Source organism: Varanus komodoensis, unplaced genomic scaffold, assembly GCF_004798865.1.
Source record: "Varanus komodoensis strain SLA01 unplaced genomic scaffold, ASM479886v1 scaffold41, whole genome shotgun sequence".
Taxonomy (NCBI): domain Eukaryota; kingdom Metazoa; phylum Chordata; class Lepidosauria; order Squamata; family Varanidae; genus Varanus; species Varanus komodoensis.
This window is the reverse complement of record NW_025335954.1, coordinates 2,596,532-2,613,073: the sequence shown is the minus strand read 5'-3', so window position 1 is coordinate 2,613,073 and position 16,542 is coordinate 2,596,532. Positions and strand designations below refer to the sequence as shown.

Below are 16,542 nucleotides of genomic sequence, written 5' to 3'. Positions count from 1 at the left end.
TTGGTGGAGAGATGGCAAGTGTGCACTTTAAAAACCCCCGAGCATCTCCACAGTTCCCTGTTGTGTAATGCCTAACACAGAGGCATATTCTCAAGATCTCTTACCAAGTAGTCATGCTTAGCTGTTACATTATCTTAACTTTGCATGTTTGCCCACACATCCAACCAAAGGTCCATCTAGTCAGGGTTCCTTGTAAGAATCACAGCAAGCCGTAGCGATGATGTGGCCCCCAAGAGCTTGGGGGTCCAATGTTTACTTTTTCCAGCCCATGCTATGGACAGTGTACTATATACCCTGTGCATGTAACACACAGTGGATGATTTCTCTTCACTTACCATATTCTGTACACAAATGCTTCGAGCAACTAGCCCCAGATTGCATGCAGTCTACTCTGGGTTGAAGCACAAACATGCATCACAGGCAAAATGTATGATATACATTTAAAATATATATTTCTGTATAATAGACTCATTGCCTACAGCTCATTTTGCCTTTCCTAGGATCTCCTAGTTTTTATTTTAAAGCTTTACTGTCTCAAATTAGTAGAAAATGAGCTTTGCTCAGAACTGAAAGTTTCTCCCATTTCAGCCCAGGGCAGGGGGAAAAGGTGACCTGGAGCTTGTCTGGAAAGGTCCTTGACGGCGTAAGTCTCTACACTATCTAGCATTCCAAGACTGCCCTCTACAGTGGAGAGCTGCAAGTTCTACAATAAAAGGCCATCCAATTTCAGTCAAGAAACTCCAAGAACTAAATGCAAAATCCATCAAGTGAGCTGCATTCCAGGAACCTCCCAACACTGAAAATAGTCAGGTATTCTCCTTAGTTAGCTCATGAACTTGAGGTGCATCTTATATACTCATTAACAGAACTCCACAGTGGGTGACCATAACCCACATTGTTGTACAAATCTATAGATCTTCTGAAAACGCCATATGCATGTATGAGACGCTGTAATGGGCGGGAGATGAATGAATGAATGGATGTGGTTGTGGGAATACAGAACATCTGCCTATCAACAGTGCAGTCAAGTGTTGGGGGAATTACTGCATTGCTTCTGCGTGCCCAGGAAGCAGAGACAGAGGTACACAGTCAACCTCAGCCTGCTTTCAAGTCTGTCCTAACACAAAAGACCATGTGTGCCAGGCCCCCCAGCCCTGTCAAGTGCTGGGAAAAATAAAGTTCATGTGTTGATGTGGCCAGGAGTGACAAGGAATGAGGAAGAAACGGGGTGGGGTGGGGTGGGGTGGGGGGAGAGACACTGAGGCAAGGGACAAAAACGAGACGGAGGCACAGGCATTCCACATGATAAAAGGGAGGGCTTGCAAACTGGGGCAATGAAAAGAGAAGATCGGGGTAACAAAGATGGGCTGCAGAGACCCTGTAGATGGTGGAACAAAGAAATGGCAAAAGAGGAGGGGTTTGGTGGCACAGCAAAAAGAAAGCATGTGGTGATTGAAAACAGGGTTGACAGAATAAAGAGCAGTTACAAGCGCAGCAAAATTGCTTTTCTGTAATCAGCTTTTGAGTTAATAAAAGCTTGATCTAGATTGTAAGATGGCTTTTCATCAGTTTTATCCTGTGAAAAAACCAGCATCTGCATATGCATCCCGCCCTGATTGGGTTCATAACTCAGTGGAAGACCACCTGCTTTGGATATGCAGACTGTCCCAGGTTGGAATCCTAGGACTTCCATTTAACAGTTAACATCTGCCCAAAATATTGGAAAGTTGCAGATAGGCAACATAAATGGTCAGATGCTATAGAACGCAGCTTCACATAATTGTTAATACCCATTAGGTTTACTTTCCCCAACTTACTTAGTGTCTTCCAGGCATTTTTAACTACAACTCCCACCAACCCTGCTGAGCATTGATAAGAATTGTAGTTCAAAACAATTGGAAGGCACCAGACATGGGAAGGCTGCTTCAGATGCTGCTTCCCTTGAATACTTAAGAGCTTGCTCTCTGTGGGGGTGCAAGAGCAGCTTGCTCATTCTATTTGCGTAGTTTTGCCATGCAGTGGACAAACTATGCAAAATAAGCACTGGACTGCATACGCTGCAGCTGGACACTGTTGGTGCAGATCTGGAATGTTTTAAGCACAGAGTATGTTCAAGTCCTGAACGTTTTGAAAAGCAGGTAACTGGTTGTAAACAAGCGTGTTTGAAAAAGGTATAGGTTGAGCTGTCAAGGAAATAAGCAATGAGTGCTGCTAGTTATTGTAGTGTCAAAATTCTGACAATTACAGTGGTGCCTTGGCTCACCAACGCCTCAGTTCACAACCAAATCAGGTTGTGAACAGAAATTTCAGAAAAATTTTGCCTCAGGTCGCGAACTCCCCATCAGGCGACGATCGCGATCGGGCCCATCTTCTCTGTGCGACTGCAGTTGTGCTCGGTGGGGGGAGATGGCTGCAATTGTGCCAGGGGGGGGGGCGTGTGCACTAGCTGTGATTGCGCCCACCTTCCCTACCCGAGCATGGTTGTGCTTGTGGTTGTGCTTGCACTTGTGCAGGAAAGATGGGCGCGAGCGTGGTTGTGCTTGGGTGGGGGAAGATGGCCTCGATCTTTGTTGTTCTTTGTAACTTTGTTTCAAATTTTTGTAATTACAGAAAGATTAACCTTATTTATATTGAACCTTATGGAGAAATTTGACTTGGGTCACGACCAATTTGGGTCGTGACCAGAGTCATGGAATGGATGAAGTTTGTGAGCCAAGGTACCACTATACTAGCAGACTCAGAGCCAAACGAGGCCTCCAAATCCAAGTGTCTTGCTAATTATGATAATCTATGGGTAAATGGCTATTTCCCTAAGAGCTGTACATCTCACATACAAGCCACATGATACAAATATTGTGGACTATCTCTGCTAGGCCTCCTAACATTTTGCAAGACTTGCCAGTAAATGTCAACATTCACCAAATATAAGACCAGCATCTGAGCAGAGCTCAAAGGCTACAGGTAATCAGTCACGGTACTTTTAGGTTCAAAATGCATGTAATGAAATATTTGGGTGGGGAAAAGACATAGCCCATGAGGTAATTTAGATTAAATACAAATGCTGTAGATACTTCTTCCTTTATTCCTTTCATTTTAAAAAATTGTAATCAGTATACAAAGGAGCCAAACTATTTTAATCTTTGTACAAAAATAGCACTTTTAAAAAGTGTTTCAGACATCATTACATCGGTAATTGTATTTTTTTTTAAAAAAGCACATACATTATTACAAGATAAAACAAACTGTCTTTTACAGAGATAGACAAGAATTATTTTATTGCCAGTGTTACAGGTTGGCTTAAGTGTCTGCAGAGTTGTGCTGTAAGCACCAAAATAGAAGACATAGATCGCTACCCCACCTTCCGTGTTCCCAGGAGAGGATATAGAGGCAGCCATGTTACTACAGGATTACAAGCTATCAAAGATAATGAAAAATGCTTATTAAACATTAGCACAGTCTGTGAATGACTGAATGGCAACCGGGCATAAAATGTCTCCCCCAACCGTCCTTTCCACTGCAAAGCATGCAAAAAGCAAACACTCATCCTGTCTCCAGAGGACTGGGGTGAGGGGGAAGTTAATTACTGAACTCTTATTGCCCATTTAAATTGACTGTGACAAAATTAAAGCTAGAAGAGGCTGTTTCAAGGCACAGAATGCTAAAGAAGAGTCTCTTAAGGCTGATGGCATTGGCTTGGCTATAGATAGAATCCCTGTATATAAAAGGAAAGGCACATTTGATTCCACCCCCTCAAAAATAAAACAATAAAATAAAAACACCCTGAAAGGTTTTAAGATAAGCTTATACTGCGTGTATTTTTTTTGTTTGTTTGCAGATTTCAAACTGAAAGGCCAACTGATGCAATCAACAACATGCCTCAAGTGGTAAACCTTTTTCCTAACTCTTACAGCTGCACATCTGAATGATTCCCTCTGAACACTGCTTCCTAATACAAAGCATGACAAGGAAAAGGCTATTCTGCATCCCTCTGTTGCATCTTCTAAATGCTATTTTCCTAAATGTACATAGAGTGCTGCCCCACTTCGAAATATGGAAAGCACTCAGTAAGGTAATCATTCCCATCCTGAAGAAGCATGGGGGGAGGTGTATACATGACCACCTGAGCCTGCTAACAAAATGAACAGCTGAACCTTTTTTGGGGCCTCGTGTATACAGCAAAGGATGCTTTCTCAGGTTTCATGTGTAAAACTAGGCAGTGTGTGTATGTAAGCAGAGACCATCTTGTGGAAGGCAGCCCCAAGACCATTTCAATCAGAAGAGAACCAAACATCACAACATTATCCTGGCATACAGCACAAGGCTGTCCCACCACAGATAAAACAGACAGGCAAAGAGGGAGAGAGAGCGACAGGCAGATACACACACACACAAAAGTGGGGATGCAACTGTTTAGTAGTACAGACAACTCCCTTTTTGAAACCCACAGGGATTATTAGGATCCTTCAGATATTTCCACACCAGAGGCTTTTGGCAGTGCTTTCTTTCTTTCCCACCCAAACGGGGACATGGGATTTCTGCTATGTTGAAACAACACTGGAGAGGGCAGAGCTCCCCAGTAACTCATGCATTTTGCATTAGCCCATTGTGCTGTGTAAGCAGACAGAACAAGAAGTCATTTGGCTAGGAATTTAAGACTTCAAGGGTCAAAGTCCTTGCTTGTGGATGGGGCCAAAGAAACCGATGAGGTAGTGCCAAATCCTTCTTTGCAACGGGGAAAATAACACAAGTGATGCTGAAGACACCATTCTACACACACCAGTTCCTAGCGGGAGCTTAAATTCTATGCAGGATTGCAGTCACAGCACAGTCCACAAGCTGGACTGCCTAAGTCAGAAGAAGCTCTCTCAGCTTAATTTCCAGAGGAAAATTAAGATCTTCAACTGAAGATTAGTTTTAGAGCTACCCAAAAAGGCATTTGCTGGACATTTTCTGTAGCAAAGTTTCCATTGCTGCTGTTTGTCTCAATGATGGTAGAAAAGAACAAATTTCAGGTAACTTATTTATAACAAGGGGGAAAATACTGGCAGGATTGACCATGTAGGCTTTCCTATCTATGGCTCAGGAGCTAATCATCCTTGTTTTGGGGAGATGGGAGTTATTTGAAGAAAACAAGACAAATATGGTAATGTACAATCTTTGTATAGTGCATGCTCTTTAATGATCTACTATGTATTTGGCAAAATACTGCATATAAAAGTGACTTTGGACAATGCAGAAAACACATTGGCCTGGTTTTGACTTCATTTCTAGCAGAAAAGTACACAGAAAGAACCAGCAGCGCACAGGAAGCAAGGACAACAGTCGCCACCATTGGGCTCTCTCATTAAGGCCATTATGGAAAAAAACGCTTGTGGGAATAAATACTGCATTAAACCAAGGGATCTAGGATCATTAATATTTCCAAAACACATCATTTCCAATGCAGCCAAAGCTACTAAATTTCCGTGGACTGCTATAAAAAATACAGAATGCTTCCACACTCTTGATATAAAAATATATCCCCACTGCCACCAAAAAGGAAATAGGAGAGGTTTGTAGCAACTGGTTTCTCTTCTTCCTTAGTGTTCATGCATCACAGTTTGGTTGTATTTCTGTCACTGGCTGGAAATGCCACTTTCTGTTTTGAGGCCTTTGTGTAGTAGCTTTAAGCAGGACAATGTTGCTCTTTAGAAAAACAAACAAGAAGATTCAGCAAGAGAGGCCAACCCATAGTTTGGGTCAGGCAAGCTGCCGTACAACGGACTTGGTTTCACACACAAAAAACAAGAGTTCTAATCATAGGCTATTGATGAATTTTTTACTCATGCCACATTAATCTTGCAAGTTAAGAAACCTCACTCTGAATGAAGATGCTCTACAGATGTAAAGGATATCAGGAAAACCAACAGAGAATCTTGGGACACTTTAAAGATGAACAAGTTTATTCTGCAATGGTATAGATACCATCTGCGTCATCAGATGGAGAAATTCATGCTAGAATAAATGTGCTGGTCTTTATGGCGCAACAAGAAGTGTTGTTGCTTTTACTGTAGATGACTAACATGGCTGTCCCTCTGGAAAAAATATGAGGCATCCTTAGCTACACAAAATGTATACAAGAAATAGTTTATGCAGGTATTTTTGTGCAGTTGCAAACACTGGGCAAACATTCATGGTCTAAACCCCACAAAAAGAATGACTTGGGATGCCTTTCCCCCAACATTTCAGGGGTCCATTCTTTTCTCAGAAAGTTAATACTGAGGACATCTGATTACCAATCAATAGCTTGTGGTATTCCAGGAGACAAGAGGAACATTTAGAGTGACTATTCTGACAAGATAAAAAGACAAAATTGGAGTAGGAAGTTACCAAAGTGAGTTTTGCACTGCTAGTTGCTAAGTTTACCTAAAACATCTACTCCTACCTTCACTGCATTGACTTCACTAACAGTATTGTTGTCTTGTCTTGGATGAAGTTTGAGAACTGTCATTGTAAAAGCAGACTTAAATGTTCATACTAAATGAACTCATGCTTTGAAAATCCTTGCTTTTTTGGAATGTCTAGCCCTGGTCAGAGTGTCCCCAAAGTCCTGTTCTGCAGAAAACCTCTTCACTTTGAAGCAACTCTGCTTCAGGGAAGACATGTTTTTAGCCATTCTCATCCATTTTGTGCCAACCAGTTGGTCTTCATTAAGAAGGGCATACTGTTTGTCAGTTCTAGTTGAGCAAAGAAACCAGAACGTTTTCAAGGAAGAGAGTCATTCTCTCTCACAACCAGTCAAGCAGGACCGAGTAAGATGAACAACCCTTCTGAGTTTGTCACAATAAATTTCACTAGTCTTTCTATAGGTGATTGAAATGCATTTGGTGTGCATAAAATAAGCCTATTTACTTCTGCTTTGAGGAGGACCACTTTCACAGGTGCAATTCTAGATTTAGTAAAATAGCTAGGAGCCCAAGCTCACTGATTTGTTTGACTCTAGTGTATCTTGCAGGTTTAGCTTTCACATTGCTAAATGGAATGAAAACCTACTCAATTTTTTAATCAATAACAGAGAACACAAGACATCTGAACAGTGTCTCCCTTTCTTTGCTGATACTGGAAGTTTACTTTTAATAAGGCTCATGAAACACATACACTCATATGGGCACACTTGTTTCTATCTGCTTCTTTGGCTATTGACTATGCAGAGTTTGTACAGAGTTTGTACTTTGCAGAGTTAGTTCTGCTCTTTCCAACTTAACATCTGCACAACAGGATACATCAACTGAACCAAGGGGAGTGGGAACTAAACTTCACAGAACCACACGCTTCACTCCCCCTTCATGCCCTTTTCTGAGCAAGAGGGGCTCATTCTAATATTTCTGCCTCAATGAAAAGAAACCAAGCAAGCCAGAACATTCGTCTGCACTGCAAAACAAACCACACCACAACTTATACCAGTTTGTCTTTTACATGATGGTTCCCTATTACTGAAGGTTTTGTTCTGAGAACAGAAGAAAATTCAAACATACATACCTTTGATCTAAACAAGGTTTCCATTTTCCCTCATTTCAACAAATACTGTAGACCAAAAAGACTCTCAGGCAATCAGAAATCATAGATCATAAAACTGTAGCTGCATGCAAAGCCAGGTGAGCACCAGGAGTCAACAAAAACAGCCTCTTGGTCAGTAGTGGTGACTGTTATGTTTAATTCCAACAGTCTCCTAAGGAAGGAAGATGAAGAGTCACTTCCTTCACTTCTGGTTTAGCAGAACTGCTCAAGTTCAGTCCTGCCAAGCCACTGCAGAAGGCATCAAATTCCTATGACAGGAGTAGGGCCATGTTTCCTATTATCAGTGTGTGTGTGTGTGGGGTGGGGGGGCTGGCCCGATAAAAGAAAGCTTGCAAGTGGATATAGGAGGATATAGGAAGTGGGGATGCTGAGTTGCCAGACAAGAGCTGTAGAGAAATGCAGAGGAAAGCTGTGTCCTGGTTCTTCTGCTGTTTAGGAGTGCAATTATGGCAGGACTTGGTGCAAAGCAGTGGCATCAAAAAAAAAAAAAAAAAAAGAGGGCTTCTAAGCTGCCCACAATTTGTAGGCTCACTGTGCGCACTCTAAGACATGGAAGGGAGTCCAGCATAAAGAAATGAACATCTATATCTGCTAATGAAATCAGTTTAGCAAAAGCTGCCACCATGCACGAATTCAGTATTTACTATTTTCCACAACACTTCGTGAAGGCAATTTATCTGTCTTGTTTTAATAGCTGAAAGGAGAGGTAGAGAAAGAAGAAAACGTGGCACCAGCAGCATGGCCAACTATGGTGCCGGATAACGCACCCAAGCTCTTTTACACTGCACACCCACACTTTGGGAAAAACACCAAAACCAGGCTTCCCCAAGCTGGAGCACTCCAGATGTGTTGAACTGCCACTTCCATACTTCCCAGACTGAGAATTATGCGAGCTGCAATTCAACAAACAGGTTGGAGAAAGCTTGACCTAAACTGCTGAGAGAATTCTTTACGTACTTGTGCCAAGGCCCTTTTCTTAAATTGGTGGGGGGGGGGTGCTACAAAGGCATTCCAGGCCCCCCAAGAGTCTCTTTGTTCCTTGTCCATTAGCACTGGCCCTCAAACATTTCTGCACCGCTTGCATTGACTGCCAGCCACTACCACCCCCACCATTCAGCTGCACTTCCTTGTAATGCAGTGCCCGGATGGACATGCATGGTATCACAGAGGGAACAAGATGACTGGAAAGAACTTAGGTACAAGTATAAACGGTAAGTCTTTCTCGAGGAAGGGTAGCAAGGCCAAAGGTTGGATCAATTGGCCCCCACAACCTAACTGAAAGCTACAAAAGACAATTTAAACAGAACTGGAGAAGTGCCAAGTGTTTCACAGCAAAGCAATTGACTGAGCTAAAACACACACACACACACACACACACACACACACACACACACACACACACACCCATTCTTCCTTTTCCACATGGCCTGAGTATTTTGGACAGACAAAAATCAGAACAGGATCCACCTTCTCACACATCACAGATTTCCTTACTCAAGCCAACAAGAAACCTGTACATCCCATTGCCACACAAATAAGGTTTTGGCACTTCATCATCTCCATGTATACCAGCTTATTTGAGCCTCAGTTCTATTGCGGGTTTTAATGTAAGAGATTCTGACTGTTTTACATTAGGAACTGAGATGGGTTTTCCCGACTGCTGGTGCCAAATTTATAGTATTTGGAGGCCTAGAAGTGACTACAGGTATGATCTTCCTCAAACATAATCACAATCTTCCTCTGTGCCCCCTTCTACCTGCAAAATCAGAACATATTATGGGTCATGGACCCTACTACTCTGGAAAAAAATAGTGGCTGGGAGCTTACACATGCGTATCTCCAATGGAGAAATTGAAAATTAACCAGTTAAAAAGAGGTGGAATTTTTTTTTTGTTTTTGTTTTACCCAAATGGAGCAGGTAGGGGTGGGAAGACAGACAAACCTAAAAGCCAAGCATACAAAAAGCTAAATTTATGTTTTTATAGATACAATGTAAAATGTAATATAGGATCTGAACATAAGCCTGAGCATCGCCTAACAGCTCAAGGAGTTCCAAGTTAAGGCATTCGAACAATGACCAAAAACTTTAGTCACAGCAATTTTAACTTCTCTCATCAAAATGAACATATTTTATAGTTTTATATAATTACAATAATAATTATAATAATAATAATATAGATTTTTCTGTTTAAAAAGTATTTCAGTGATCATATACATTTAGAACCAAGGCATGATGGCATCTGGGGTACCTAATAAGGGAGCAGAGAGATTTTTATAGGGCAGGAGAAAGCAAAATAAAGTGAGTCAAACAGCTCTGAGCTGTCCCATTTCCCCAGGCTTTCACATCAGGCTTTAAGAGGGCTGACCTGAAAAGCAAGCAGGCCTTATTCTGCATATACAACTCCTGGGAGACTGAAATGGGGTTCGAAGGCTGGGTGGTGCAGCTGAGTCCCCATCTTTCACCACTGGTGTAATGAAAGACTTCATAGCTTGGACCCATGGCTACCTTGAGAATCCCATGTTTGCACAACACCACTACCAAACAGTCCGTGCCACCTCAGAATCCATTGCCACTGATGTTGATTGACTGGAGATCTGCCACCTGCATGACATTGATGCCACTGCTGGCAAGGCGTGCAATGCTTTCTGGACAGATGGCTTCCATGGCCACCATGTTGGTCGCAATGAGGGCCGACGGCGTTGCTCCACCAGTGCCCTCTGCAGAAGCACTTGCGTCCATGGAGACAGCAGACACATCCATGGCCACACTGTTGGGTGCACCTCCCTTCTTGTTTTGGTGGGTCTTGATGTGTTTGGAGAGGTGATCACTCCGCATGAAGCGCTTGGGACACTCTGGGCAGGCAAACTTCTTCTCTCCTAAGAAAGGAAATGTACATGAGACTACACAGACTCACGCCACCCTGAGTGGCAAGAGAGCAGGAAGTACTGGCTTACAGAAAGTCAGCAAGAGGAGCGCCAAGCCAGACCTTGGCCAATACTATCTATACACTAGGAACTTCCAGTATGGCTTACTGGAAATGCTGTATATAGGGCTGCCATTGAATATGCTTCAAAAGCTTCAGCTACTGCAGAACAGGAGTGCTATAAAGGTTTATTACAGCTACTGCAGCTCAGATACAAAAGCTATCTCCTTGCTTCTGGGTCAATTCAACTGCCAGTTATTACCATTAAAGCAGTAAGTGCCTAACGCTAAGTGTCCTTCAGGAGAAGCCTTCACCCTCCTTGCTTTTAAAGATCTGCAGAGGTCATCTACATGCAAAGGGTGACAGGTTATGCCCTATGGCAAGGGTGAGCAACAGGGTGCCCCTGCTAATTCCCAACCGCTACCCAGGCCAGCTGAGGCTGTTGGTGAGTCCAAGACCTCAGAAAGACCCAAGTTGCCCTGTGTGGTAGCCTCTGCTGTGGCACCTATTTCGTAGAGCTGTCTTCAACAGAGATGTCTACCTTACACTACCTGTCTATGCCTTTGTTTTCCAGGAGTACTTTAATCACTTTTGCACTGTTGCTAAAGTTTACTTGCTGGCTCACAGCAAACTGCTTTTTACCATTCTATGAAACAGGGTTTCATTGCCATCTATTTGAGCGTTTATTACCATTTATTTTACCTTAAGCAAATACTGGAAAGGTAACTATAAACTTGTTTTCTACTCTATATAGAATAGCATCTTTAAAAAGACTTCTGAGAAAAAGTAGCAAAAGAATGCAATATTTCAAATGTTGTGCCCCTGCCCCAGCCCACAGCTGTAGCCTCCACTGTGTGGACAGAATGTGAGACTAGATGGACCATTTGTCTGATCCAGGTGGCCCTTATGTTCTTACCCTACTTCAGTTACTTCTTAATCTAGTTAACTCATTTCTATTAAGCATGGGAGTATATATGCCATGAAAATGACATCTCGTTTCTTAACCCTGTATTTCTGAAAATATTACCTGGAGTAAAACCTTCAGCTTTGTCACTACCTTTTTTCACCACCAAGGGAGTAGCTACTTGCCCTAAAGCAGGACTATATAGCAGTTGCTTTCAGTGCATGGGTAAACAGGAGAAAGCCAAGAGCTTGGAAGAAACAGGCCTCTCATTTCCCTAACTAAGTTCAGCCTTGTAAAGAACCAGTGGTGCCAGAGAGTCCAATACATACCTGTAGTTTGCATACTAAAACTACTTAATTTTGAATGACCCTCCTATACAGTATTCAAGAAGTTTTTACCTTGTGTAAAACTTCTCAACCTGAAAAGGCACAGTCACAAAGACTTGCTTGCTAGGCTAAATGTTGGTGAAGTTTCAAGCTGCAGAATATCAGCTGTTCCACCCTCTCCCATACATGTGACTATTCTATTGTCCCCAGTCTGTCTCAAAGTTCCACTCAAGGCTTGCTTATATGCATTTTAAGCAGAGTATACCACCATGACATGGCAACAGTGCAAACGTACCATTATGGGACCTAGAGCTCATTCCTGGCATCACAGCAAGCTTTTTACAGGGCTCGAGTGTTTCAATGCAATCAAATATACTGATTTTGGGTTTCATCATACAGACAAGCATGCCAGTTGTGTTATTTTTCTGGTGCTGTCATTTGCTTTTGATATTCTGTATTTGCTTGTTTTAATCAGCTCAATTGTATTGTGATTTTCTGTATTTTAATGTAAGCTGCCTTGAGTATGGGCATCTCTTTTGAAAAGTAGAACATATTTCACCAACACATTCTTTCCAAAGTGCTTTCTATCTCTACGTCCTATCACATTTTACAGCAATGTACTCCACCACTGGAATGCCTCTGAGCCAGGGAAGCATTAGTTTCGTTTCCCATGGCTATACATGTAGCTGTTCCAACAGCAGCAATACTTGTGCCAGTTGTGGCTTGTTCTGTAAAAGCAAGCGTGGCTTTGTGCGTGGCTTTGTACCCAGCTTGCAGGAGTTTCCTGGAAAAGCACTGTGATTTAACTAGTCAGCAATGGAATAGAGGAGCCCAAGTGGAAATTCAAATGTACAAAAGGATACTTAAAACATCAGTCCTGTGTCTATGTCATTTCAGACAGCAGAAGAGAGGAAGTTGCTAATTTGATACTTTCTCATGTTTAAAATACCATTCTGTATTTAGAAAGTTAACATGTAGGAAGCAGGCTGGGCTAAAATCCTTCTCCCTGACATGTTAGTATCTCTTAACCAGGCAGCTAATTCACATAAGAGACCATTAAGACATTCATTTTACAACACTCCTCCCAGTGGCAGTCTGAACTCATACTGAGCCAAGAAGAAATGCACCATCCATAGCTGCACTACTGAATATGCGCTAACAAACACCTTACTCCAAGCTACTTCTGTTTTTGTTTGTCCAAGTCGTGCAAGGGTTTGTACTTACCTGTGTGGGTCCGCTTGTGTCGCTGCAATTCATCGCTACGTGTGAAGCGCTTGCCACAATACATCCAAGAGCACACAAATGGCCGTTCTCCAGTGTGCCACCGAAGATGAGCTCGCAGATGAGATGTCTTCCCGTAAATTTTCCCACAACCTGGCATGTGGCATATATGCTGCTTCTTCTTGCCTGGATCCCCAGAGCTCCTAAGAACATAAACATACGTAAGGTCAAGCAGGATGTTTGCCTTTCCTGTAGCAAAAAGAAGGAGCTACTGTGATATGCATTGTTCCATAGTCTTCATGGGAATAGTTTTTAAAGTGACACAGCAAAGGGAAAGGCAGGCTACACACTGGTGCTTGAAAGTGTTTCATTATATGAAAGTAACCTGCATTTTAATGAATGTTCTTCTTCAGGGCTAAAGGCCCGTGTCTTACATAAAAAGCAACTTACCTGAGAATATACTTTCAGTGAGTGAAAAGTGTATTTCATAGTTTCATTTGGGAGTTTGTTATTGAGCGAAACTTTTTATCTAAGGCGGAGACAGGTAGATTTCATAGTCGTACAATCCACTTTTTCTCCTCTAGACTCCCAAGATCCACTAGCCACTAATAAAAATGTGAATTAAAGAAATCCAAGCCAAAGAATTTGTTCTGAGTGCCAGAAGTAATCAGAGTTCTGAGTTCACAATCCTTCTGCACAATGAAAAGTTCTGATCACACAAACACCAGCTTTCTTCATTTAAATAGTACAGTTCAGGATGGGAGAAACAATTTTATTGCTGTTGTTAAACTACTGATGGCCAGCCATTCTAATAGAAACCATCAAATCACTGAGGTCCACCTTCTATCCATCCTGATCTTGGGCATGAGAATAACACAGATGAAATCCCTTTGCTCCTGAGGAAGACCTCTGGTCAAAATACACTGGATAAGCCTTCATGTTATGAATTACTCAGGCACCTATCTGAGGTCTGCCTTTCCTTTTGCTCCTCTGAGGGTGTTTCCCCCCTCCCCTTTTTTGGGTACAGCAGTCTTTTTACTCCTTGCTTCTTGAAAACACATGTTTTGCTTATACTGGGAACAGCTGCTTTTGTCTATAAGGAGAGCAGCTGCTTCCAGAAAAAGTAAGGCATGGCTGCTTTCCAAGAGCACAGTGCTACTACAGTTGCTAGACAGGACAAAGATGGATGGGTGTGTGTGCATGCATGGCAGCTACTTACTATGGGACAAAGGAAATGGAGAGTCAATTAATGAATCCCAGTAAGCCATCCTGGATGTTCCCTACCCCACAAACTCTACTGGTGGAAGGAGGTCTCCCCCCTCTTCTACAGAATACAAAAGTAGGCCGAGAAAGACCCTCAAACATGTGTTTTCTCCGATGTGTGAATCATCTGTTACATTCTATAGCATCCCTGGAAGATGTCTGTCTGGACTTTCCTTAAAAATTTTCAGTAATACAAACAGAATCTTTTCACTTATCTGCACATTTCATTGTAGAACTGCTTTTGCTTTGCATTTAATCTGGCTACCTTTCAGCAATGTAAGCAGATGTTGTGTCTCCACTGGACTTGTTCTCATGCAACTTCTAAAATAATTTTGAAAGCACTCAATTTCCCTTAAATTTATTTTTACATGAATAACCCCCACTTATATCAAGTTTTCCTCACGAGGCATCTGCTTTCCTAGTTTCTTATTTCCACCTGTCACTCTTTACCTTCAACCCAGTACTGTGCTTTATTCTACAGAGAGAGCGAGCGAGACCAAGCATGTCACTGGCTACGGCATCACAAATAATCAAGTCTCTTGTGATGACTACTTTTCATGTTTATATTGCACTGACTTTCAAATCAGTAGTCAGTATTTTTAAAAATTTCACTAATGCAGATTTAAAGGCCAACCTATTCAAAGGGCTCAGGATTGATAGTGTCTCTAACTAGAAGTGGACAGTTCTCTATCCCAAATCTTTGTACTCTAAATCTAAAATGTTACTCTTATTTTTAGGTGGCAGCTAAGCAGTTTTCAGAAGTTTTATCAGATCATTTTACTTGGAAGCTACTTTGAGAAACTTCTGGTGGGCTAAAAGCTGAAAATCTAAATGAAATAAATTTAAGTTGCTGCTCTCTGGGTTTCCAATGGAAGAGAAGTCTAACTATTTTCATCACCATCTTCAAAGTAAAGCGATATATATTTTCTGCTGCCTGTGATTAGGACATAAAATTTGCATTACAACAAAAAGTGAATTTCCTGTTATAACAAAATCTGTAGCACTCTTAACCATGCTCAGTTACTAGGTCTGCATTAGCAGATGCAACATTACCCAGCTTTGCAACAATTGGGATTTATAGCCGAGAGCCATGACTGGCCTGGGCAAAGAGGCAAAGTAATGGGACAGTGAAACAAATGTGGTGAGTGAAGTATGCAACATGTAAGGCAAAAGGTGGAAGAGAGAATACTCAGCCATCCACAGCTACTCTTGGAGTTGTATCACTGGTCCTAGAAACCAAGAGTGGCAAGAAAGGTTGGTTTAGCATCGCAATCAAAAGGGAAGTTAATACAGCCTGAATGTAGTGCAAAAGTAATAACAGTGACTATGTAGTCTTGGCAAGGCTTTGTCTACAGAAGAGGACTGGTCTCTAGAATGCGCCATCTGAGACCCAGACACTTCAACACACTGGCCTGGATGAATGATGCCTGCCCTAAGACACTCGCTGCACGTCTGCATCAGAGTATGAAGCCATTCCTTCTCCTCAGGGAACCTGGAGTTGTTGTTTCGAGAGAGGGCTGGCTACTTCCACTTCCTCAAAATACACTTCTCAGAATTCTTTGAGGGGGCATTTTGCAGTATTATATACTAAAATGTACAAATCTGTACATCTTATGACTGGTTCATGTGGAAATTCTAGATGCAAAAAAGCTACCCCAGAACCACAGGCCAACTCCATTTCGCATTTAGTGACCTTTGCACAACAATGCACTCTGAATGTTTAGCAATGCTATGGATGCACTATCTTACCTTCCTTCATTGTCTTTGCAGAAGGGGCAAGTGCATGCTTCTCTGCGCATTCTGCGGCTCTGCTGTGGTTGAGCATCTGGACTAGTCTCCCCTTCTTCCAGGGTTGTGCCATCCTCAGCTAGCCCATCACCGCCAGTACCAGGAAGGCTGAGGTGGGTATTATGATCACCTGCATGGAAAAACTTGCCTTTTACCACCAGGAACATTGCACTCAAGAAAAAAAAGCACACAAAATCTACCTAAAAAGCACTATCTGGTTAAAACTGAAATCTGACCAACACATCCTGCTCTGAACTTTAGCAGGAAGCAAAGAAAAAAAGGATGGTAAACAATTTGCGGTAACATGTAAATGGGGAACACTCATTGTAATTTACAATTTCCCATTGTGGGGCAGCATTCGTTCCTCTTGGGTAAGATCCCAAAGTTAATTTTACAATATTACTCTGGAAGACAGTGGGTCTTACTGATGCCTCCTGGAAACCTGAAAAGTTGCCCTTAGTCATGACTCAGTTCCTTCACATCTTTGGACTGAGATTAACAGGTATAACAACATTGCTCAGAAGTCTCTATGGTTTCCTATATAGCTAAGAATTTTTTA

At 42.1% G+C, this 16,542-nt stretch overlaps 1 protein-coding gene across 5 annotated transcripts in view; it reads right to left on the bottom strand.

Moving 5' to 3' along the window:
- Positions 1 to 3,064: 3,064 nt before the first annotated feature.
- SP1 (Sp1 transcription factor) overlaps positions 3,065 to 16,542 on the bottom strand; it is a 31,930-nt gene continuing 18,452 nt past the window's right edge. For all 5 annotated transcript variants that reach the window (XM_044443080.1, XM_044443084.1, XM_044443081.1 and 2 more), the window contains exons 4-6: positions 15,945 to 16,113; positions 12,936 to 13,135; positions 3,065 to 10,434 (exon numbers count right to left, since the gene is read on the bottom strand). In XM_044443080.1, the coding sequence (XP_044299015.1) occupies positions 10,115 to 10,434; positions 12,936 to 13,135; positions 15,945 to 16,113 (689 nt within the window). In that variant the 3' untranslated portion in view covers positions 3,065 to 10,114. The remainder of the gene's footprint in view (positions 10,435 to 12,935; positions 13,136 to 15,944; positions 16,114 to 16,542) is intronic.